We start from the raw sequence: 26615 nt of genomic DNA on the forward strand, positions 1-26615 counted from the left end.
CATTGTCTAGTTGTCTTCAAGATCAAACACTGGCTAGAAATAAACCATTTCATGTTAACAGAGTTTTGATATAACCCATAACATTAATCACAAAAAGTCCAAACATATGTTTTCTAGGCCTCCTCTTTTTACCCTGGGCTGAGGGATAAACCCTCACAACAAAGCGCTGTCCTGCATGATGCGCTTAAGTTACTGTTAAACACATTTCCACATTTTAACTGCTGGGTCATCACTTTATTGAGTTATGCATTTTCATCACTTTCATCCCGCTGTGTCAGAGCCACTTTCTGCTTCTTTGATTTGAATGACCTTGTTTGCTACACTTGTTATTGGCAGTGGTTTTATATCTGGTTACGACACAGTGAAAATTGTAAAAAAGGAAAGTGCCCTTAATCCATTTTTATCATTGCTCTTGAAGGTCATAAATTCACTGTCTGGCTCCCTTACTGAGACACTTGTGTGCTTTGACACCGCTCAAAGAGAAGACCATTTAGGTCGTTTCACCTGCTGTGTCACTCAAAAGCCCATCGCCCCCCACATGGCGGCATTCATGCTTTGCTTTTCAATCTGAACTTCTAAAGCTATCAATAGAAAGGAAATAAAAGGTAAAAAGCTGCTTGATTTCGTCCTTGTGTTCTGTGGTTATGGCACAACCCTGCCCCTTTCATTTCTCTATGTCTAAAAGCACATTTTCTGTCTTTTTACGCACAGGTTCATCCCGAAAGCACAGCGCCACACACTGGTGTCTGCAGAATATTGCACAAGAATCAGTTGAAAGCTCCGATGAGGAGTTCTTTGATGCCAGAGGTTAGTATAACATTTTATTTGCCATCTGATCCTGTCATTGTTGTGTCTGTCCAACAGGAATGGTTCAAAATAATTTCTGAAATTATGCATGATGCTGCTTTTGTGTCCAATTTCTGAAACTTATTATCAGTAATATTAAGTTTTTTCAATACAACTTCCTGATAGTTTCAGAGGTTGCCAGTAGTGCTACAGATTGTAACTGTATCACTAAATGTATCTATATGTATATATTTAAAATACACAAAGAGGACACAACATAAAGCACATCACATTCTAGCCTAAAAGAAAATAAATGCAGTGAATCTATAAAACTGAGAAGCTGAAACACGGAAATATTTTGTATGACATATTTGAATTAAAAGAATTTGACATTTCATTTTTATTGTCACTTAGTCGAATAATAATTTCATTAACAAATCTTTTAGCTCTCTAGGAAAAATGAAGGACCAGAAACTCATTAAGCTGTTAAAGGTTCAGGGTACAGGTCATTAAGCTGTTAAAGGTTCAGGGTACAGGTCATTAAGCTCCTCCAGTGGAAGGAGTATTAGCCAACAGGAAAAATGTCAGCCAACTTTAACAACTACTTCAGAGAGAAAATTCACTTTACAAGTTAGATTAACACAGTTGATATTAAAAACGTATTGATTTGTGTTATCAACTAGTGAAATGTTGGACAACTGAATGAATCATGCGATCCAGATGAGTTTGTTGTTCTCATGCTTTAATTGATCAAATAGTGTGCATTTCTTTTCTTTTTTTAAATGTTTATTTTGGGACTTTTTTGCCTTCATTTTAGAGATAGGATCGTGAATGGAGTCAGAAATTAGGGAGAGAGAGAGAGAGTGGGGAATGAAAGGAGTCACTGGTCGGATTTGAACCCGGGCTGCCCACTTTGAGGACCACAGCCTTTGCACATGGGGCATGTGCACTAACCACTAGGCTACCAGCACCCTAAAAGTGTGTATTTCTGATTGTTGTCATGGCTTGGGTGAAATTATAGCTTCAGTAACATATCTTTCAGATGCATTGTGTATTTAAATTTTCCTCATGTTCAAACCTGAATCCACTATCCATTTTTGTATTAAAGGTCCTTTTTAATGTATTCAAGTTCTGTTACTGACAAGAAATAGACATGCTTGTTCGACTTCTAGCCTCTCCATAGTCCCGGGGGAGGTTCATCAGTGAATAAGTGGAACGCTTATCCCACCAATTATCCTCTTCAAGCACTTATCCCCTGAGATAAAAAAGGTAGAGATACTTATCAATTAAGTTTTATTAAAATAATGTGTTCTTATTTTATCGTCAGTCAGCCAGCGGTGTGTTGACGGATTCTGTTCAACATTATTTCACGTGTTATAAAAGATGCTGGAAGTGAAGGGTTAGTGAGACAGTGACACAGTGAACACTGTGTCACTGTCTCTTGAATACGCTCTGGTAACTGTCGTCATAGAAATGTCACATTTTATGTATGTAAATTTGATTTATGCTTTCCATTCTCCTCTGTCAATCTAATTTCCCCTCACTCCTTCCTCCTCAGTTTTTCCCACCCTATTATTTTTCTTTTCTTTCTAGCATTTAGTCTGTTGTTTACCATTAGAGGTGACGTTTACTGCACACATTCGTGGAAAGCATCAAATATTTATCTTATCAAAGCAGAGCGGTACACTGCTCAGAATGCACTTTATGAGACCGGTGTCAAGGCATCTATCTTTGCCAAGGAATCACAAGGGGACAAGATATCATTTTCATGTGTTGTATGGGAACAGATGTTCCTCACCATCCTCAATCAATCTGGAGCACAAGATGGATTTTTTTTAACTGAGACAAATAAAAAGAGTCTCGTTTATCGGTTTAATATTAAAAAGGCATGGGGAGAGACCGCAGAAGCAAACAATAGCAAAGGAAGCATCTGGTGTTTGTGTGGATTTATTAAGCCTCTTGATTATGGAAATGCCACAAAAGTGGTTTTCAAAAATATTGAGTTTTTTTATGGCAGATAAAATTTGAAAACTTTTTTTTTGCAAGAGGCTGCCTGGATGGCTTAACCAAGCAGGACATATTGTGTTCATGAGCTTTAGAAGAGCTGGAGGGTTCATTTTTAAACATTTGCTAGGCTAGCATTATCTTCTAGTTTCAACTGGTTTCACGAAGCTAAGCTGCTGCCAGGTTCATATTGAACAGACATAACTCTGTGACCTATACAGAACCAGACATGGCTTCTGAGGAGGAGTATGTTATCCTTTCTACTTAGCAACATGGCTGCTATTGCACATTGGATGTGTAGAGTTAAATAATTTGTGAATAGATTCTCGTTTTTTACATCCCTCATCCTCACAAGTTGCATGAAAGCACAACTATGTCAATCAAGAGAGAGGCTTCATTATGAAGGGAGGAACATTTAAAGATAAATGATAGCAAAGCTATCTTATTTGTGTAATCAGGAATATAATGGAGAAAGAACAAGGAGATGGAGATGTTGTTTTCTCCGCATGGTTGCTCTGAGACATTATGGCCTGAGCTCAGGGGGAAGAGGGGCTGTCAGTCCTGCAGAAAATGCACCCAGAGAAGTTATTTCCAAATATGAACATGAACTCAGTGATACAGATGCCTTCCAGCACCTTTAAAAGGGAACAAGGTCATAAAAGGGTTGTTGTTTAAATTATGACCCTCCACAGTGGCCTGTTAACTGCAAGACTGTGACTCTCAATCTCTGCTGCAAATAACCGGTCTTCTAGTTTTCATTTCTTCCCTGCACACTGGATATATGCTTTCTTTAGCAGAAGGTAACTTCAGCTCATAACAGGAGAACAGAGAAGGTGAAAGAATGACGTTGACGAGTGACTGAGTGGGGGTTTGTTGTATTATAGGCTACAGCTCAAACAACAACAATGGACTTGGGGGAGTTTCATTTATGTGGTTATGATGAATGCCTTTTGTAAAATAACAACAACATGAAAATATATGAACATTTCATATTTCACAGTGTTCTGCTGAAAAGATGAAGCCTGAATATTTTTTATGAGCCATTTTTCTTGCGCATACAAAATTTCTATTTCAATATTGATTCATCTTTATGTACTTTTTCAGCAGCCACTTGAAAATGTAATGATGCAACCCAACGTGCTCATATTTCAAACAGCACATTTGATTTGAATGTTTCATAATGTGCCACAGGCTCTTCATCACACTTTCTTTTTTACACTTCAGTGTACATGCAACAGTATTGTAGTTCTACATGAAAATGCATCAAGTGACACCACAAAGTGTCTGCCACTTTAATTCAGATTTTCTATTGGTATAAAAGCCCCAAATGCTTCATATAAACACCCTCATCAGAATTAACCAACCCTATTTGATTGAAACTTTTTCCCAAGCCTGAACTAGACCTCTATTAAAACAGCACCACAATTGCAGTAATAACTGTGCTAACCCTCCATCCTAATGGATCTGATGAGCCAAAGATATATTGCTGAGTGTACCCTGTTAATGCATGTCCCATACCTGTTCAGATGAGATGTATTTTCTACATCAGACTGTATTAGATCACATAATGAGGGATGTTAGTGATTAATCAACTTAATCCCAACACTATGAAATATGAATACCTCAATTTTCTGCAGCCACTGATACGTTTATCCCTTCTTACGTGCCAAGAAAATATTTTGCTTGTGTTTCTAGAGAAACAAATGTCCTGTGTAGTGTTGCCTTATAACCATGTACCGTTATACAAGTAGTAGTTCTTTCAACAGCGTGTTTCAGCTCTTTCAAGGCCTTTACAAACGCAGAGAACATTTTATTCAGGGCTGCCCTTACTCCTTTTTGCACTAGATAGATAGATAGGTATAGATATCTAAAGAGTTTGTTAAATTCTACTGCCACCCCCCCCACCAGCTTCACGTCACAATTATGAAAAATCACGCCACTTGCTTCCACCAAGCTCCCACAGCTAACTAACCGAGTTTTTGCACATCAGGCTTTGAAGCGATGTTTTTTTTAATCAGGACTGAGTGTGCCTTCAAGCGAGCGCCAACTCAATTGTCACCTTTTTTATTGATGTAAGCTGCTGACAAATTTGCCATGTGCTAATCCAGATTTGTTATTTGATGACATGAATTTGAATAATGGGAGAGGAAGTGAAAGCAAATTCACGCTGTGATCCGCTTCAGCAGTTCAGAGCCATGAACTTGCCACTGGAGATAAATCATGTTCATATACAAGTAGGACATCTTTTTATTATACGACTGCAGCCTATTGTGTTGCTGGGTTTGGCTCTCCACTCTTTGTGGAGGCAGATTGGTTTGTAAGTTAGAAATAAAACTCTTTGTTGCACAAGTTGCTGAGTAGTTATTGATCTGCAATGATATAAATAAAACACAGTTAGTTTAAAACAGGTTATTAAGATGATTGTTAATTTCAGTTATAAACAATATGTACACCATTATAACAATTACTTATGTGAAACCCCCTTTAAAATACAAGTTACAATGTGCTTCAAAAAGGCAACAAAAAACAGACGGGTCAATACGGAATAGATACCAGAGTGGTATTAATCTTTGTTAAACCCCTATCATAAAAAAAATAACAACAAAATTAATATATTTCACAAAAAGCCAAACTATTCCTTGAAGGAAGAATGTCTTCTTTTTGATCCAGTAGCTGTCGCTCTTGAGTACCAGCATAAAACCAAAACAAAGTGTTGTTTGGCTTCTACTTCACCATACTGAAGCCTCCGCTCTCCTCCAGCGGCACACCTCCAACCCCTCTGAACTCGCATTCACACAAAGGCGTTATCAATTAGAATGCAAAATGATTAAGCACAAGCGGTGGACAAAATTGCACTTTGCTTGGACTGCAGTTGCCTGTGGCCTGCATTGTTGTGTTAGCTTTGTTAAGGTTAGCACATTTTGGTTAACTCATAGCTTATTGCACATAAATTGACACGGAATGGCCGAGATAAAATAAGCAGTGAGTAGGCCTGTGTTATTCTTCTTTTCTCTAGTCATTGACTAAAACAGCTTTATATTCATGGCGACACTTTGTCCATGTAAACAAGATGTGAACAAGGCTATGGCAACAATACAGCTTGCAGATTAAGGCTTCTCACTCATTGTAGACAGTCATGACTCAGAGAGACATTTACATACATATAGATATATAGATATATAGATATACTTGATTTCTGCTGTTTTTATGTGAAAGATGTCATCATTCCTTTAAAAATGCCAAATATCAATATACAAATGTAAAAAAAAATATATATATACATGATGACAATTGTAGCCAAAAAGGAAAAGAGGAGGAAGGATTCATGCATTATCAGTTCTGTTGCTGATTCACTTTTATTCATTAACCTTTTAAAGGCATTGTTCAGTGTAAAGATGGCTGTCTTCCATTGGCTAGTTATAGTAATAAAGTCCCTCTATTAGAAAAAAGTCTGAAGGGACATGGGAGCAGCAGTTATGATGTTATATTAGTGTTACTCTCGGAGACCTTTCTCCCCTTCAAACACTTTAAAGTTACTTTCCAAAACTGTAATCATTCTTCTGCTCTGCAAAATAAAAGCTGGCCCTCAAAAAGACAGAAGAGCCCGCAGTCACACACATCTTATTCTGTCTTGATTTTGTTTGTCTGAGCTGATGGTGAAAGAATATCAGATTGTTCATCAGTGTCGGTAATGTAATCCACTCCTTACTCATTTTATTCTCACAACTATTGGGCATGTTTGTGTCTGAGGGAGAGTGAATAAAAGATAAATTCTATTTTGTTCTATCACTCTGATGAATAGATTCTCCAGCCAGTGTATTTTCTCAACTGTTCTGTATCATGGTGTCTTTTTTTTTTGAAGAGGCAACATTTTTGGTGGTTAGCATCGTTCAACATTTTATCTTTAGAAACATTAATGCAGAAGTTCTAGTTTCATGGGCCAGAAGACTGTTAAACCGCCTGTTGGTAAAGCCACAAATCCAGATACTCTGAGGCTTAACTGTCTTTACTTTAAGTGACATTTTGTTTGGTAATTGAGCCAGGAAAAATAAATTATGAAAAAATACAAACTACATGACAATCCATCCAACAGATTTCTTGCTTGCACTTCACGCCACAGAACATTTGAACCATGTATCACAGAGGAAACACATTTTTCATTCTAAACCAGTCCCTGCAGCTGCTGATTTCACTGCTTACCTCTTTGTCTCTGGTTGGAGGTGTGTTGATTTGGAGGTGTGCTGCAGTGTTTGACTTGAATGAATCTGTTGCTGCACAACACCTGTTTCATCAAGTGTTCGGCACAACATTGTAATGACACAAAGGGACACAAACTGACGCTGAAAATAGAGTGAGTTGACATGTCAGAATATTAAAACAGAGATGAAACTTTAACCGCAAACTCATGGTCCCCATGACACGAAACTTTGAGAGTATCTAACTGCCGTTTCATGGCGTATTTGCTGCAGGGATAGGACAAATCACAAGATAGAAGGCAGGACAACATCTGGATGAATTTGATTGAAAAGTTGACCTTGACAAAGCTTTTTAATTGGTTGAAAAAAATTGTAAATGCCCCTGATTGCAGTCGTCGAGATATTACAGTTATTGTGATGTAAAAATACTCTGACATATATTTGGCATATTTGTGGTTGTGAACTTCCAGAAGCACCAGAATCTCCATAGCTGCCACAGAGAGTAGGAGCTGAAACTTCTTTCCAAGTCCGTTTTTTTTGCTCAAGCTAACGTGCCTTAGCACCTTAGCACTACTGTGCTGCCGCCGGCTACGGCATATCGTGGTCGTGCTACAGAAGTTAATGGGCGTGCAACATGAGCTGCTGGGCTTGCCACAACGAGCCAATGGGCTTAGATCAATTATATCACACTGACAAGACGTCACACTGGCACATTTTTTCGAGGGGGGCTAGGGACCGAGCGTTACCTGCAGCTAATGCTGCAGCTATCATGAGGAGTGGGAGAAGCTGCGTTTCTGCGGACTTTGAATTTTTGCACATAGATGTGCCAAAACATGCACAGGACACTTGGAAAACACACTGAAGAGCATATAAAACCAGAAAAAGCATAATATGACCCCTTTAAGGAAGAGGAAAAACAGATAATCAAAGTAATGAGATTTAATTTATTCATCTCAGGACCAGAAATGTCTGTACAGAATGGCTATCTATCCAATACCTATCTTTTTCAGCATCCTTAGAGTTACATACCCAATATAAATAGGCTAAAGCAGATCTTTTCCTCCTCAGTTTATAAGATTTAGCATGAAATTCAACACAGTTGATCAATTTTTTTTTATCACTCTCATAAATGCAATTACAGAAACAACGTCTCCCTGGGATTTACGCTCGAGGTGTTTGAATTCATAAGATGCCATTAATCTTTGCTAGCCTCTTTACCTGGCAGACTCATTCTTTTTACGCCATTTCACAGGATAATCCCCTGAGCAATCCCAGTTTCATACTTTGTCACTGGAAGTAGTTTAAAGGACCTACAATAAAGCCGGAAGTAGCCTTTCTTTACGTAACACACGGTGATGGGATCAAGAAATTTAGGATTGCAGAAAAAAAAAAAGGCAATGTATGAAAGTGTTAGAGGTCAGGGGGAGGCAGTTTCGTCATCTTTTAACAATCACTGCAACTATTCGTCTCTCTTCAGCTCTGACACTTACTCACTGTGAGCTGACAGGTTGAAGGATGTTTCTAAATCTCTTGTCTCTCCCTTGAGGCTGTTGGCTGCAGGCACATTGCACTCTCCTGTTTTTCTTTTCGCTTGTAGTACAAATCCTATTTTGCTCTTCTCGCTTATATTCCACAAATAGGTGATACAGCCGATTTATTCTTTTTGATTTGATTGTTGGTGCTTTTTGTTTTGTTTGTCTCTTTGTGCTGCCCCTGATATCCGCGGATGACATGTTTCAGCATAGGTAGTGTTTTATTCAACAAAGACACATTTTGCTTCTCAGAGGAGCTTCTGTGTTGGCTGTGTCTCTGCTGTGCTCTTCAGGAGATGAATTGGTAGCCTGTCTCTTTCAGGGATCCGTTTAAAACCTGTTTTGCATTCCACCCTGTCCAAAATACAGGCTTTTTTGCACCCTGTGAATCTTTATACAGAATAATTCCTCTACCTATGAGTCACTTTCTGGTTTCTTCTTGTTTTTATTTTCTCCCCTATGCTTATTTGCAAGAGTGTGTCCCTGCATCATTATATTCAGTCTTGTATTGTCCGACTGGAGAGGGAAGAGAGGGCATTAACGACGAGTGAAGTCGGAGCAGAAAGCAAAAGACAAACTGTGACCAAGAGACCAGCCGCTGTGTGATCCAAACGGACAGGCTGTGTAGAGCCGTGTCAGTCTTTCAGAGCCACCCGGCAGGAATGTGAGCAGAGATGGGTGTCAGGTGGAGGGTTTTCATCCTGCTGTGTGACTCATCCTGTCTCAGACTGTCTTGGATGTCATTCGGACAGCTGTGGACGATCGTTTTGGTCATGCTGAGCCACACACCAAACCTGGCTTCTTTACCTTGTTGGCTCAAGATATCCTGCGCTATGACAGGGCTTGTCACACACTGCGCCAATGTGGGGGTTCAAGGTTTTTAAAGTGGCCACATGCCAACACTTGTGCATTTAAATTTTATGGCTGTTTTTTTTCTGTGAAGCCCTGCTTGGAATTACAAGCTTTTTTTACTGCAAGAGGAAGGACCCACATGCAGATCTGATATTAATAGTAAACCAATAATATTTGTTTACAGACAAAGGCGACAAGTGCAATCAGATTCAGGGTTAAACAGTAGCAGGGTTCTGGATAAGCATTTTTTCAGGCTAAAGCAGCAACAGTTTGTGTGCAACATTTTACATTGTAGCACACATAAATTGAATTGATTAAAGCCTTCTACATACTCTACCTCACTTTGAGCTCCTCCAGGGACAATTGGCAAAATGGAATGGTCCTTAAAAATGGCCGAGGGGTATTTTCGCATCAAGGGAGAAGATAGGATGCAAAGCAGTGTAGATTAACATTATAAAGAAATACCTCAGGATCCTGAGGGTATATTGTGAACAGCTGAAGAATAGCACTTCATGAGTTCAGCGCTTCATAGAAACGCAGAGGCCAGGGGAAAGTGGGAGGTTGGCTGAGAGGCGGATTGGGCAAATATAAAAACAAGTGAGGCAGCTGTCGTGATCAGAACGCCAAACGCTTTGTAATAATAGGAATACCTTCATTCAATCTGGTAGTGTAGGCACAGCAGCGAGGTAAGAAAACATGCCTGAAGGAAAACTCTTATATATTAGGTCTGAAAATGGGTCCAACAGGAAGAGAACCAGGAGTCCTGATGCAATCTTACAGGTTGTATTCAGGTGGACATCATGGCAGAATTCTCTACGGTTATACCGTATATATAGCAAGTACATTGAGTCAAATGTTAACAACCGCAGAGTATGGCAAGCAAAAGGTTAGAATTTGGCATCAAGCCTACATACACTGTTTTTGCAAGAAACTGGGAATGTTCTTGTTAATAAGAAAACTCCACAGGGGTTCCTTTGAAGGACGTTCAGGCAGCACACGATATATATATATATATATATATATGCCATTAAATCTTTATCAAACTGCAGTGGTGAGGCTGAAGGTGTAATAATACTTATACAAATAGAAATAGTTTGCAGAGTAGCTTAACTGACATAATAGACCGCTGTCTTTGCATTAAGGGTTAATTAAGTGTGTAAACATCATTCAGGTCGAAAAAAGAAGCACAATAGCGATTCCCCTCGTGTTCAGCCCTAACAAGCTCTGTAAAAGACGGTGTGTTTACATGTCCCTGCTGATTGCCATGTTGTTTTTCTGTCATGAAGCATGTTGCTCATTTGTTTACTACTGTAGCTGAACATTAAGCTGTCAACTCATGTTGGCATGAACAGTTTGCATTGCTTGGAAAACAAAATGTAAATGGAGAGGAAATTATGCCCAACTGACACAAATCAGATCTGTGTTGGTCTGGCTTTAGAGGTACACTTTTTGAAAAAAGAGGCAAATTGTCAGCCTAAGGTTGTCTAAACAGTCAAAAGAAGACATGTTGTTTAGATGTCATGCAGGTGTGTTGACCATGAAATGACAAGTACCAGCTCTGAGAACAATTAGCTGCCTTATTATTTAAATTCAGAGAGAAAAGGATTTTGTCATCGCTGCACCGTCTTACTCTTCTTTGTGTTTGTGTGTACTTGTGTGTGTGTATGTGTGTGTCCCAGCAGATGTTATGGAGGGGAAGAGTGCCATGCTGCTTGGCATGAGTCAGTGGAACTCAAACGACCTGGTGGAGCAGATTGAAACTCTTGGACACATGGAGGACCAGTCACACGGTACAAACACACAAACATGCACACAGACATATACACATTTATGATTACTCCCAATGAGGTGTGAGTTTTGCCAGCTCACACATCCATAATGGTGGCTAATGATGATAATAATGGATGGACAGTTGTTTCTATTTAAAGCCACATTAAGTCATTTTTAACCACTAGGGGAAAAAAGTGTTGAAAGCATTACTCTTTTAATTTATCCATGCGAGGTGTAATGACTCACTTTTTTACACTGAATCATCTGACACAATATTTATATCTAAATACGAGGGGTTTGATGCTAATGCATGAAAAAAAACATGGGCAGAGATAAACACGAGTGCGACTGAGATCTAAGTGATGTGTTTTCTGCTCTCGTTGCTTTTCCTCCATTTTCAACGATGCCTGAAGAGAACTGAGCTTGGGACATGTTGCTACTGTTTTTTCTCCGCTCTATCTGTTTGTCGGTGTATTAATGCACATCCAGAGCAACTGTTCTTAATTTTTGTCCTTTCCATTTCTTGATGTAATTGAATTTAAAGAATACTGTAAACATGGCAATATGCTTCATTAACAGAATTTCCTTTAGTTCTTAAAGATTTCAAGTCTTATCTTCTTGAAGTCCATGATTCCAACTCACAAATCTTTGCAAACATTGGTCCTTTTTGTTTATTTTTTTTGCTGCATCATTGTACAAAGAACATTAAAGAACGAACAGCATCGCAGGCTGTTCACTTTCCAAACAGAGTCCCAAACTGACCCTTCAGTTTTCATCGGTCTCAAGAGTTTGACAGTAGTCAAATCCACAGAGGTTTGTTTGATGGTTTTTAGCTTGGTCATTCTTTAGAGTTGATTTCTTGGAAGGTTTTAACACAGAGCCAAATGCAAGGTTGAAAATAAGTTGTTTTTTTTATCCGAGGGGTTAGCTAGGCTGTGAGTAGAGCTGTTGCTAGCTTTAGCTCACAAGCGTGTAAATCCTTTACTAGTATCATGTCGGCAGAAAGGAGTTTGGTGTGGCCCTGAACTGGAATTCAAGGAACCAATTGAACTTTCATAAAAAATGCAGACTCAAGTACAGCCCACGAGATTCCTCTTTTCCCCTTTCCAGTTAATGTATGTCCAACCAAAGATCAGTAACATCGGCCCAGATCACAAGTCAGCGCTGGGATTCACAGAGATCAGTGATTCTTAATAGAATACTTGAACTCCCACAGAGGGGACTTCATGAGAAATTCAATCCCTCTGAGTGCCATCATTCAAAGCCCAGCAGATTAACATGGCATCTGTTGTTTTTTTAAATTTTGATTCATCCTTTCCTGGTGAAATACCTTTTGTAGAGGGAATAATTGGGGAACAAACTCATGCATCAGTAGGGGTTCAATTGTTTTCATCCTGAACACCGATTTTAAATCAAACATTTTAGAATGCGAGTTCTTCCTGTATGAAAGTCGAGTAATTAGATACATTTATCAAAGTCTCAGGTGTGATTTTCCAACCACAGTAACTAAATAACATATCGCCCTGGGATTTTACTCACAGTATTTTTTCCAACATGAATTATAAAAAGATCAGTTACACCTGCACACATCATAAATCAGTGCTGTGATTCACAGGGATCAGTGAGTCTTAATAGAATACTTGAACTCCCACAGAGGGGACTTCATGAGAAATTCAATCACTGTTGTCAGGAGCGAATGCCATTAATATTTTATGCCACTGTCCATTATGATTTGTAAGTAATGTGTTCACATTAAATAGTGCAGTTACCTATCAACTTAATGTACACATGCATTTATACATACATTTTTATACCATTAAGTTTCTCCTTCTCCACAATCAATCCTGCCTTTATTTATTTTACACAAATATATTATATTACACAAAATGGTAGTGAGGGGTTTAAATTGGATGCAAGCATAGAAATATCAGGACTGATTCAACTTTATAGAATAAAATCAATGATAAACCGTTTTAAATTCAGCCGTGCTTTACAGCTCCGTCTGTCAGTCATGTCCTGATAGCACAGCACTCCTTTTGTTTACTGATAAATGAACCGGTTCTTATCCGAAAGGTCAGCTCTGAGGTTTGACAAACTGGAGTGGACGCTTTTAATCAGTGTGTGTGTGTGTGTGTGTGTGTGTGTGTGTGTGTGTGGTGTGTGTGTGTGTGTGTGTGTGTGTGTGTGTGTGTGTGTGTGTGTGTGTGTGTGTGTGTGTGTGTGTGTGTGTGTGTGTGTGTGTGTGTGTGTGTGTGTGTGTGTGTGTGTGTGTGTGTGTGTGTGTGTGTGTGTGTGTGTGTGTGTCTCGTCTGGTCCTGCAGTGATCAAAGAAACAGCTCATGCAGAGATGCTGTACCAAGTCACGCTGTGGTAACTGATAAAGTAGGAACATTGTGAATATTTTACACCCCCCACGCACCCCATCAACAGAGCCCTCGCAAAAAACAGTAATGACCTGTGAAGTGCTCCGCTGCAGCAGGTCATAGTTTTTGCAGTGCTAAACAGTAAAGAAAATAAAACATGAAGGTTTTCTACTGCCTGAGAAATATCAGCTTTTTAATGAATAAAACAAAAAGGGCCGACCAGTTCATAATGATATATATTTAGCTTGTTAAAAACGTCTTATGAAAGGGATTGCTTATACTCTACTACCAGTTGTAATTTATCTTGGTTTTACACAAGTTTACTGTTATGTGTCAGATTCTTTTTGACCACAGCAGGTAGCTTAAAGGTCACATATTATGCAAAATCACCATGTTTCTCCTAACACTAATATGTGTCCCTAGCCTGTCTACAAACCCCTCCCCCCCCCCCCCCCAATTATGATAAAACTCCATCCTCTCCGTCTTTTGCCTGCTCCACTTTTCAGAAAATGTGATCTCAAACATGCTGTTTGGAGATTGTCCCTTCATGACATCACAAAGGGCAGTAACTCCTCCCCCAGGTGGGTGACGCTCTAACAGCAAGCTGCTGTTTGTTCTCCGCTCTGAGTCTACCTTCTCACTGTAAACAATTGGGCATGGTGCAAGAAACTTAGAGCCACTAAAGCCCTTCCAGAGAGGAGCTTGATCAAAAACAGCTCACCTGCATTTAAAGCATACAGACACAGAAACAGCCTGATCTGAACTGGGCTGAAATAGAGGGGTTCATAGGCCTGATAAAATACATAGATCAGGGTGGATTTATAACAAGAAACTTCACAGACCTGTCTATGGGAGCACTGAGACTTATTTAAACTTGTTATAAAGGGGGATTATATGTGACCTTTAAAGCTCACAATATTCTACCTTCCAGCAAATAACAGCAGACAGACAGAGATACTTGTTGGCTAAAACAGAGGAGCATTTAGCTTTTGAAGACCTGGATACTTATGTAGAGTCATTAACACTAAAACTACAGCTAAAAGAAGCAAGTATGTTAGACACTCTAAATTAGTGCATTTAAGTGTCTCAAAACACCTACTGTACATAAACATTATGGTTTTGAAGATTTTCACATCAATAGATTCACTTAAAATTAGTTACTCGGTTTCACCTACTGAGTGAGTTTGGTCCAAAGATTGCATCAGCTGTATTTATTAGTGTAACAATCTCGGTGTGGAGTACACATTCCTTAGAGAGAGATGGCCAGATGCTATGTTTCTATGCGTTTCTGCTGAGTTGCGAGTATATTGTTACTAGATGAAACATAAAAAGAGATGGTTGGTGACTAAAGTGAATGAAACCTCAAAAACAAGTGCAAATCCAAATAAAAAGAAAGGTATTTGACTTTTAGATTTAGACAAACAGAAGTCAGAACCATCAGCAAGGAAACTCGGATCAGTTACTGTTGATGTCCACATGTGCATCTAAACACAATCATCATTTTAGAATTATACTTTAAAGCCACTTGTTGATCTTCATTCTTCATCCAAAAGCCACTGTATGTAGTTATCAAAAGCCTGCACTTTGAGGTACAGTCAAATCAATGAGAACAGTCATTTTAAACACGTATTTTTCAAGGCACACAGTAAGATGACTGAAGTCGTTTTTTTTGATTGGACAGGACAGAAGGCTCATGAAGTTGACAGCTTCCTGCTGGTTCTGTCATCAGTTACTGTAAATATCTATTCGTCTAGAAAAAAATGAGGTACTTCCATGACTCAATTTCTCCATTAATGACAGGGTTGCTGCTGTTGAAGCTGCTCCACACATTGACGCTTGAGGAGTTAAGTACCTTCTAGGGCCCACTGAAAAAATGAAAAAGACCTGCCATCTACAGCTGGAAATGTGTTACCTTAAATAGACTGTGTGATGTACAGTATATGACATCTCTGGGTATCCACAGTAAGGGCCACTGAACCAAAACATTATTACTCATTCATACATGATCTGTTCTTCGTGATCCTCCAGTATCTGAAGACTGACAACCTCCGAGACCCTCTCTCTCTGTCCTGTATAATGTCTGAAAAAATCGTGAGGCTAATCTTCTTTAAGGGCGGATGTTACTCCTACTTTCCATTTCAATCCTAACACAGGGCTGAAACTGTAAAACATGTGTGCATAAATCTGTTTTCCAGCAAACCTGTTGTCAGAGCCTGAAATGTTGTCCCACTCACAGACCTCTGAGATGGTAATAAAATACTGGGAGTGCTGGTTCCAGTACACATTTAAGCTCTGAGGCTGCTGTTTACATTTTAACCCACACTGTTTAAGTTCATGGTAATTGCATTCTCCCTCTCTCCTGATCTCTGATTCTCATCTTCGAGGCTCTACAAAGTCAAACACACCCCAAAATAGAAACACTCCCCAGCGGTGCTGAATATAAATGTGCATCAGCCCGCTGAGGATCTGCCGCGTCTGTTTGTTTACATCCTACACTCGTGGGAGCAAAAGGGATATTAAAATAAATTTAGCGGAGGAAAACGGGGCATAGCAACAATAACAAAAAAAAAAAAGATCTCAAAGCAGTAACAACAATAGCTGCAGCAGCAAAGGTGGTGGAAATCTTGCAGGAGTTCTAAGCATGTGCTCAACAACTTTGACACTCCGATTGTGTAATCGTTGGCAAATCAAAGAGAAGTCAAGCCCATTTTATCTAATGCCTAGGTCACACATTTATCTTGGATGATTTGACATATAACCATCTACATCCAGAATTAGCTGTTTAATATGATTATAATCCACACAAAAAAAACAGTTGGAATTAGGGTCTGAGGAAACCAAAAACTTCTAATACCAAACGTAATTTTAAGATGAATTGAGAAATTCTGTCTCCATCGAAGACTGTATGAGGTGTTGGATAAAGCCTCAGGCAAGGAAGTGCCTTATATATGCATTCTTTTTAAAGGCCAGGAGGGGCCGACTCCACCGGTTCCAAAAACCTTGGTTCATGACTTGGTTCACTTTTATCTCATTCACATCGTTCCAATGAGTTTGCGGTCTTAATAAAGTCCTCTTGATTAAAGTGTGAAAGTAATTTTGTCTATTCATGTCCCATTAAGAACAAAGTTGTTGATTAAACTTTGTTTCCTAAATGGCTATATATTTAGACACATTCGACTTTCAGAGCAGATTTTCAGCCCAAAACAAATGCTCCCTTTGGACACACCTTCCTCCCTAAACTGACCTCCCCCCATCTTATCTTGCTTACTGTTTCACTGGCAAGTCTCTGAAATGGGAGAGAGCATCAGACAAGTTGATGATATGCATTTTGAACTTTGTTTTGATTATCTGTTCATCTTTTTAGGCCTAACATGTTCTATTCTTCGGTTTGGAGAGTCTGTTTGTTCTCCTTTAGCTGTGTTCTTGCGGTTATAATGAATCTTGAAATAGTGTCCATGAGTACAGGGAGCAGAGTTTCTTATCAAATGCATGATCATCTTCCTCTAAACCCTGTGCTCATCAGGGGACCTTAAAGGTGCAGCTGTACTCAGTCAGCCTGTGTGGCAATGTTACGGCCGCTCCCCTTTAATCACAGTAAATGAGTCAGTTCCTCAAATGCATCTCTGCGTTTGTAACCTCGCTCGTTTGCTCTTGATGATTCCTTCACTCTCTCTTTTGTTCTCCTTACTTTCTCTGAGCATCCATTTGCCCCCGGCTCCTTCACTTTATTCCCATCGCGTCACCTCATCATGTTTCATATTTTCCCCCTGCTCTCTATCTTCCGACATTCATTACTCCACGAGCCACAGGCGACGGTAAACACTTTCCTCCTCGATGGAGGCTACAGTGATGGGTTTCCATCAGAGACAGTGAGGAAAGCCTGGCGCACCTCTGGCTCTTTTCTTTTCTGCTCCTCTTCTTTTTCCTTCTACTTTGTCTAGGCTCAGTGAAAATCCTGTAATCTAAAATCAATCTTCCATCTGTTCTCTTTGCAAACAATCCTGTTCATATATTTATGCTGGGCTCCTTTTATTGCCATATTGTTCGCACTTCATTCACAGGCTGATGCTGTTAATGTAGTCAAACCTGAAAAAGCTGTGTTGCACAACTGATCGAGGACTCCGTGATGGAAGAAAAAGACTTGGCTGCTTCCTTGGTATGTTCTGCCAAGCTAGAATAACATTTGCTAAAATTGCTCTGTCAGTGGAAGCAGACATTCGAGTGGAGATGAATCAGTGATAAACCCTGCCACAAAAACCCCCAAACCTGACAAGGACCAAAATATATGTTGAGAATCTAATTCCACACAAAGTGACCCTGGAGAGAAATATATTATATTGAAAGGAGGAATGATTTTCCATTTCCTATGGTGCGCCACAGCTCTCTGTTCTGCATGCACCCTGCGGCTCTATTCAAAAACACATGCAGAGGGAGTGACTGAAAACATAAATTTACAGTCTGAGTCTCATCTGTACTCTACCCACCAACTCTCTCTCTCCCCCCCCCCCCCCCACCATGAGCTGAATCATTTTTAACACACACACATGCTTGCATGGGCACAATCGCCGTTGCACTTTAATTCCGTTTTTTTATTTTTTTATTTCTTCTCCGTATTTTTCACTTGGCAGGGAGACTTCTTTAAGGGGCTTAACAGCTTTACAGGTGAAAGCAATTTCCCAGCAGAGTTATAATAAAAGAGGGAAAAAAAAAACAGAAGAGGTGGGATGATGGTACAAAGTTACTGACCTTAAGCACTCAGCTCTTATTTTAACATCTGTTTAGGCGTAATTTCCTTGAAGATGTTTTTTCTCCTTCATTCTGTTTATTTTTTTGGCTCTCTATCAGTGTGTATTGCCATCTGTCTGTATTTTCTGTCTATATTGCCTTACAGGATATGTTGTAAGAAATGGTGCGTGATCGCACATTGAGAACATATAATCACACCCAAACAACAGTTTTGCCCCATGGAGCTCTGGGAGGGGGTGAAAGAGGCCGAATGAAAGGAACAAACTGTACATAATAAAAGGCAACAAACCCAGTGTGCAGTACAACACGTCCCTCAGCTTCACATAGATAACACTTTCCTTGACCCTTTACAAATGTTAATCAAGTGTTGTGTTTATGCGCTAGAGGAAAGCAACAGAGGTATAGTGGTAACAGTCAGGTAGAAAAGAAATCCATACCACTTAAGTCCCACGATGCTTTCAAAAAGCGTTTGTCATCTGACAGCGTTTTTTTTTTGTTTTTTTTTGGGCTGGCAGAGTTCATTTTCAATTCATAACCAATGAAGTTCATTTCAGTGTTGAGCATCCTCAGCTCTTAAACCTCCAAGGCATCAGCTGTTTTTCTCGTCACTGAGATCGGAGCGTTCTGTCGAAAATAGTCAAACTTTTGAACACAGCAAAATCTCATTGTCAGTTCTCCCTTACCGCCCCGTCAATATCAAGAAGCGGCTGAACTTTGGTTATCAACTTGATCACAGCATGACAGAAGTAACTTATCCCAGCAGTTTATAGTATACAAATACTTTTTATTTTTCAAGGGTAACATTTCCAGGTCTAGAACTGGTGCTCTCACCAGGACGTGATTCATAAAATGTCCATGAATAAAATATTAAGCTAACAGAGCAATTCTAAAAACAACTTAATTGTCACTACCAAGGGAAGGTGGCTGCAAGACAACTGTTGTGAGAAGCACTCTGGGATTGAAGTCAGTGACTTATTTGTTACCTTCTATCAAATTAGAAGGTTTTTTGTGTGTATTATAATCATGCTAAACAGCTAATTATGGATGTAGATGGTTATATGTCAAATCCTCCAAGACAAATGTGTGACCTAGGCCTCAGATAAAATGGGCTTGACTTCCCTTTGAAATATGTTGACCTACAGTGTGTTGTGAATTTGCAGAGCCTTTTAGTTATTTTTTTGCGCAAATAATATGCAACATTGATTAGACTTTCAGAATAAAGCAGCCAAGTTGACAAAAGAAAGGTTATAAGTGGACTGTCAAAATAAAGCTTGTTGATAAAGATTTAACATTGCATGACTTTTGGACTCACAACAATTTTCTGATCAATTCTGACAAATTTCCAATTGTGCGTTACAGGGACTTTAACTTTATAAATGATGTCAATATTGACAGTTGTCTCAGTCTCCTTAATAAAGGTCCAGAGTTTAGTCGTTCATAGCCCCAAACCTCAGCACAAGTGTACTCTCAGACTAAAAACAATAAGTCAGAGGAGAGTGCAGATAAGACACCAAAACTGTTTCCAAAGTGTTTTATTTTGACATTTTGGGCAAAGAAAGTTAAGAGGTGGGGCTAAGAATGAGTCCAAAATCCAAAACTCAGTTAGTTGTACAAATATAGAAAGTAAGATTAAATAAATCTGTTTACCAACATGATTATATTTTCTTAACACTGTCGTTCATTCATTAGCATTTGTAATTACACATTTCCAGGCCCAATATGTGAAATACTTAGATAAATATTTTGAAACCAATATTGCTGGCTATGCGTTAGAGCTGTTGGTGTCTCCAGGGGTCTTTTCCCCCAGCAGGATGACAAGAGCAACCCAGCAGCAGTGAACAGATGGTGGAGCATGTTAGCATGCCTGTACAGTGCCAGGGGTCAGAGGGGGCTGTTCAATCAGTCAGGGGGCAGCGAACCTCCAAATGAGCCTCCTGACCAGCCTGTTGCTTCACAACAGCACAGTTGTTCAAATCACAGTAGAGTCATCATGCCCAGTTGCCTAATAGGCATGTTATCCATGTAATCACAATCTCCTTGGTTATATCCAGACTGGGGACTGTGTTTTCCCAGTGTTTCTGTTCACTGCTGATAAGGATGTGCAGATTCAGACATTTTGTTGTGTAATTATGATTACATTAGCCTGGATGATTACAAACAAATGTGGATATATGTCGGTGAAGTTCATATCTCACTGTACAAGACACTACCAGGAGGTGTTGTTTGATTCTATAGAGATGTGTGGTTTCTAAGTGAAAAACTAAATCTGAATGGTGCTTTTTAGACTCAGTCAATGTTTGTGAGCAAATAATAAGAAGGCTGGCTGAGGAATGCCATGTTTCTCTACAAACGTGATGAAGTCTCATACGGAAATACAGAGAAACTTCTGAAGATCTGATGTAACTGAACTCGTTCTTCTCCTTCGAAAAGACACCTTTGAGTTGAAATAAAACACAACGAGTGGAAGACTGCATATTCTCCTCCCAAGGTCATCCATTCCAACACTGGATTAATTGTCCTTTGTTGTTGCAAATCTTTGAACAGGATACCTTTGGGTTCTTTTCTCAAGGTCAGTTTGATAAATCAATTACTCCAAATGGACTTTTGTTTAACATAGCACTTAAATCAGGGTCTATTATGGGAAAGTATTTGCCACTCCATAATACTAAATGGGCTTTGTTTGCTTTTGTACCACATCACCGAGCTCCCCACATGCCAAGCATGCGCTATAATGTTGCTGTGCATGCGTTATTTAATTGGATTGGATTAATAGCTAGTTGTACATGACATTGGTAGTCACAGACCTCGGAGAGAAATGGAGCCGTGTAAAACATTCCTTATTTCAGCTCATTGTTTTTGATTTACCACTTTTGCTTTAGTGTCACCAAATTAATGAGTTTTTTTTTTTTTTTCAGCAGCAACAAATGTTTTCCATTAAAAAAAGTTCGGCGTATGCCCTCTGCCCAGAAAATAGAGCAATCTAGCTACTAAGGACCAAGATGTTTTCTCTCAGGAGTGACTGGAAACCAGAACAGAGCTTAAACAAATCGTGCTGCCTCTGTTTTTGCAATATATTTGTGTTAATTGAGTGAGTGACAAAGACCCTAAAATATGTCAGAGATCTGTAATAACAATAAAGATACCATATAATAGTATGAGTCTGATTGCATACAATTATGTAAAATATTGTTTTATTGATTATTAGTTCCCACAAATGTACTCAGCGCATTGTTCTGAATTGTAAATCTCCCGTAATGTTTCGTAAAAGCATCTTTCTGTACGCCCTGTTGAACTGATTTAAAGATTCAGAGGCGACAATCATTTGCAAGACACGGCAGTTTTCTCTGCATGTTTGCCCACGGAACAAAGATTATTCACTGTGTGAGTCTCCAATGAGCTGATTCACACTCCAGCAGGCAGGAAACTTTGAGGGTACTTTGCCATTTTCCTACTCCCCGGGAAGATATAAATCTGTAGTCTGGAAGCCAATGTTCTCGATGATGAATACGGTCTTTTGCCTCTCACCCTCATCCTCCTGCTCTTGTTTTTTTCCCCTCCATCTGCTCAATGGAAGGTGATGAATGTGTGCAGGTGAGAGATGAGGTTGAGACCTTAAAGGGAGAGGAAAAACAGAAAACAAAAACTCTGCATGCTGGAGACCAAAAAAGACGGACTGGCGTTTCATGGGAAAATGACATTTTAAATCATAGTTCCGCAGGCAGAAGGACACACAAGAGGGGTCCAAACAGGGATCAATAGATCAATATTTCATCCTCTCTCATTCAGCTCCAGTAGACTTCTCTGTAGAGCCCTTTCATCCTCTCACTCAGTTTCAGGAGGTCAATTTTCTCTTCCTCTCTTGTAGATAAGTTAAGAAATATCTTAGACTTGCAGTGTGATAACAGATGCACTGATGCACTGTGTGTACGTGTTGGGAGTGGTCGTCTGACTGGGCTTTAGGCTACTGGAAATGACCGTGGTGCTGCTGAACTATGGCATTGTCTACACACCACAGTGTTTTGACACACCACAGCACACCACAGTTCTGGCTTAGGTCATTTGTTGGGAGGGAATTTGTTCAGTGAGAGAGCTGCTAAACACCACTAAGCTACATGGAGCATTTATTGACTGGCAGGGCTCAGACCTCTGAGAGGAATCACAAGAAATGAAAACAGAAAAGCAGATGGATTGTTTGAATCCCCACAGTTGCACAAATCTGTAGCCAGGGGAAAAAAACGATTTGCCTTGTAGCTGCAGGAAGCCAGTTTATACCACCGAGCCTCACCATCAGAAAGATGATTTTGTCAGTTTGCTTCAATATCAGACAAATGTGTTTCTTATCGTTAAATTCAGGAGCATCCCAGCATGTGCGCTGCTCTCACAAATGATGGGTTGAGCGCAGCTCTGCTATTTCCTCTGACTTTCTGTCCTACAATCTGCTGAAGGCAGCTGTTTGCTGTAGATCGGCAGCCAGGACATTTTCTAGTGCCACACTATGTGTGAGATGTAGGGTTCTTTATATTGGCTCGGTTTGAGTGAGAGGGCTTGAACAGATTGTTATTCTCATGGCTTGTGTATTCATTGAAAAAAGGCCACAATGCACCCTTTTATTCCATGTAATTTACACTTTTAATTGCATTTAATTAAAATAATTTCTCTTCAAAACATCTGAATCACTATTCACACATTCAGTCCACATTTGGGCTCGAACAGCTGAACTTTTTCACATGCAGCAACAGAATTCTCCATCCTTTAAACCTGGAAAATCTAATTTCACTTAATAATCCAAAATAATTGTAGTCTGTGAAACTTGTAATGAAACCTATTTCAGCTTTCTGCTTTGAGCCGCTGCTCTAACTTTCTTAACATAATTTAGTCGTCTGGGTTTCAGTCCAGAGTTTCATGCACACACTTACTGTTTCAGAGAATAACCAATGAAAAGTATGTGAAATCTGAAATGTAGCCTTTACCACATTATATGACATTTACGAGTGATCCGAGTGCCGATGTTTCGTATCATGTTGTTATATTGGGATCACAGCAATGAACAAAGAGACACTCAAACGTAGTCACATATTTACCTCTAAATCCTCTCCACCTGCATTTCACATGCATTTTTCTATATTTAACACATGCACACACAGCAACAATGCGCAGTGGATTAACAGCCAGCCTAGATTTGGAGGTGTTTACTGACCACCATATGCTGGTCTCATCCAGCAGATGCACACAGCTTTGTAGAAGATGTAGCCTCACCAGTTGTTAATATTAGAAACATCGCTAATAAAAGAAAAGACCTTTGCGGCATGTCTTTCCTCCTGACATTTCCTGTCTCCCTTCTGCTGTCCTGTCTAATAAAGGCAAACGTGCCCCCCCCCCCCCCCCCCCCCCATCACCATTTGTTACAGCCAAACTCCTAAATTCATAAAATTACTATAATACTATGTGCTCAAATCAACTTTTTTTGTTTTATTGTGTACCTGTTGACAACTTCCCATAAAATCATTGATTTATTTATTGAGTTTTGGTGTTTTGCATAATATTTTCATTGTTCTGATTCCACATTGCCTTGACCAGTCAAAAATATAATTGATTTTTTGATACATAAAGGATGCAACTTGTTTTTATTTTATGGTTAATGTGATGCTTCTCTTATAGTCTCTAAATCAATAAAATACAAAAAAAATAATTCTATACAGTTCTTCAGAATAACTTGTTTAAACTCCTGAAAATCAAAAATCCTAAATCAATAGTGACAAGACTCAAACTAGCAAAATCTGGAAAATGTAGAAACTAAAATTCAAAAAAAAAAATTAAGATTTTGCAAGACAATGACGAATGATCAAATCTACTATCGCAGCAGTGGTCTGTTCTTTGACTAAAAAAATGAAATGATTGACAGCTGGAGCTTCGAAGTTAAATAAGTCGAAGTGGTTTCAAAAGCACACCAATGATCTTGCCCCACCTTTACATCAAACATGGTAGAGTTGATCTGCCTCCTGGACATGTCTAGTGATGTTTTTTACTCTTCAAACTACTTTACAAGGTTTAGGAGGAACTTTTCATCCTTCAGAGAAAAGAAAACCTCCCTGCATTGATTTCCTGTTACTCTGTGACCAAAATAGTTCAGTGCGCTGTGTCCCCTGTGTGTGCTGAGCTGTGCTAGACAAGCAGGCAGTCGGAGGCTGAGGGGCTGGGAACAGAGTGTAGGGGAGATGACAGTGTGTGTGAGTCTCTGAGAGTCTCCCATGACAGTCAGTCCCAGACCAGGAGGCCAAACAAAACAACGAGCGAGGGAGTGAGCGAGCTAAGCACTGAGCGAAAGGAAAGGAAAAACAGAGAAAGAGATGAGAAAAAAGTTGGGATGACACAGCCTGCAGAGAAGCTCCCGGAGAGTGTAATGAGTTTGGCCAGGTTCCCATAATATTCTGCACCACACGCAGAGAGAAGGAGATGCCAGTAACCTTTATGTCGAGATAAAAAAAAAAAAAATCAAAACCAAAATCCTTTCATCTTTTCTCTCCAGAAAGGAGACAAAAGATTGTATCTGCAATAGAGAATCCAAAATTAAATCACATATGATGCTAAAGCTAAAGAACAGCCTCTATCCTGCTGTTTACCCTCACTATTGACTTCTGAATCGTATGTTTAGGCCATTTGAGGCTGAGGGTACAGACCCATCACCCAGTTTAGAGTTGGAATGAAGAGAGATGAAGAGGCATTAGTAATATTGACCATAGTCACCGATCAATATCCATTTATGCTTCTTTTATCGTTGCTACTTAGTTAAGTGGCTCCTTCAGTGACCCTTTATTCTTCCCTCTCTCCTTCCTTCTTCCCTTCTTCTTTCTGCTCTTTACTCACTCAACACAGAGGGTCTCTACCAGCTGGGCGGTCCACGTTGTGCCCCTCAGAGCAGCATTGAAGGCCTGGAGGACAGCGAGGTGGGCAGTTATTTGTCTTGCCAATGTATTCACAAAATGCTGCCAATATTCCTCCCCTTCCTCTCTTCCTAACAGTCTCATTTTTCCATCTGCCTGAAACCTTTTTGCAGAGGAAATGTAAGACACATGTGCTGCTGCTGGTAGTGCATGGCGGAAACATCCTGGACACAGCGGGCGGCGACCCCAGCACAAAGTCTGGGGATGTTGCCACCCTGGGCTCAGTGCTGGAGAAAGTGGCCCGGGCTCATTTCCAGGCGGCCGCTGAACACGTGATGATCAAGCTGGTGCCATGTCCGGCCGTGTGCGCTGAAGCCTTCTCATTGGTGTCAAAGTGAGTGCTGTAGCCAGAACAGAGACACACATTTGGCCCCTTTTTTTTTTAAACTCTTCTCATTTAAATTGTTTTTTATCTGGGTAAAATCAAGGAGCAGATGTTAGGAATCAGCCTAATTGAAGCAGTTCTCCAATAATCTTTTGTTTGGTTTAAAAATAAGTCTTCCATTGCTCTTATGTTTGACACACAGTTGTTTAATCACAAAGAAAAACTGCAATCGCACAGATCATCCCTGAATTTTGTAACCTTTTAGCGAACACTTAGCTAACCTGTCTGCTGTCGAAAGGCCTTTAGAAAGTCACATTAAGATTTTGAAAGTGGGATAACTTTTGTTTCCCGTTACCTATTTCCCAGAAATCTCCAAGTAAAGAAGTACACACCTGTTGTCTTATGCTAACTCACAGTCCTAACAGCCACAGACACAGGTTCACTCAACAAGCCGTTATTCACTCAATGCATCAAACGGCTGATGGATAATGTTGTTTCTTTTTATTTGTAACTTTTCATCTCTTGTGGCCAGATCACAAATCTGATTCCATCTAGGCTATCATGCTTTTCTCAAGAATCACTAAGAAATGGAGGCAGATGTTCAGTTAAAAGTAAATTAACAATAGACTACATGTGCTTAATACATTTTACTGTAGCTAGAAACTTCATCAAGACAAACACAGGGGACATTAGCAACCACTATGAAGGAGACCTCTTGAAGATGGATATATTGACACCTTTATGGCATCTGATTATTTAAGAAATGTGTGAATAAGTATGTTTAGCAAATGGTAATTTAGTTTGTTGCTAACATGTTAGCATTGAATCCGCATAAATTCAACATTACTTCACGAATAACAGGAAAGTTGGGGCGTTGTAGGGAGCTGCTGTGGCAACAAATAGTGTTGGAATGAATATTTCTGCAAAGTAACAGATTGGATTAATGTGATTGGATGTTGCTGGTCAGCTGATGATTGAGCCAGTTGTAAAGCATGAATAAATCAGCCACTTGGAATTTTCTCACCTCCTTACTCTTGTGACTTTATATGAATTTCCATCTTCATATGAATCTTCTCTCTAGAAATTCTCTCTAGTTTGAC

The 26615-nt window shown here is 39.6% G+C and overlaps 1 protein-coding gene across 2 annotated transcripts in view; it reads left to right on the top strand.

The window, feature by feature from the left end:
• pitpnm3 (PITPNM family member 3) overlaps positions 1-26615 on the top strand; it is an 84955-nt gene that overhangs the window by 21502 nt on the left and 36838 nt on the right. The window contains exons 2-5 of one of the 2 annotated variants that reach the window (XM_020654565.3): positions 712-807; positions 11050-11160; positions 25123-25193; positions 25304-25524. In XM_020654565.3, the coding sequence (XP_020510221.1) occupies positions 712-807; positions 11050-11160; positions 25123-25193; positions 25304-25524 (499 nt within the window). The remainder of the gene's footprint in view (positions 1-711; positions 808-11049; positions 11161-25122; positions 25194-25303; positions 25525-26615) is intronic. The other variant, XM_020654572.3, reaches the window with a different exon arrangement.

Source organism: Labrus bergylta, chromosome 11 (assembly GCF_963930695.1).
Source record: "Labrus bergylta chromosome 11, fLabBer1.1, whole genome shotgun sequence".
In the NCBI taxonomy this organism is placed as follows: Eukaryota; Metazoa; Chordata; class Actinopteri; order Labriformes; family Labridae; genus Labrus; species Labrus bergylta.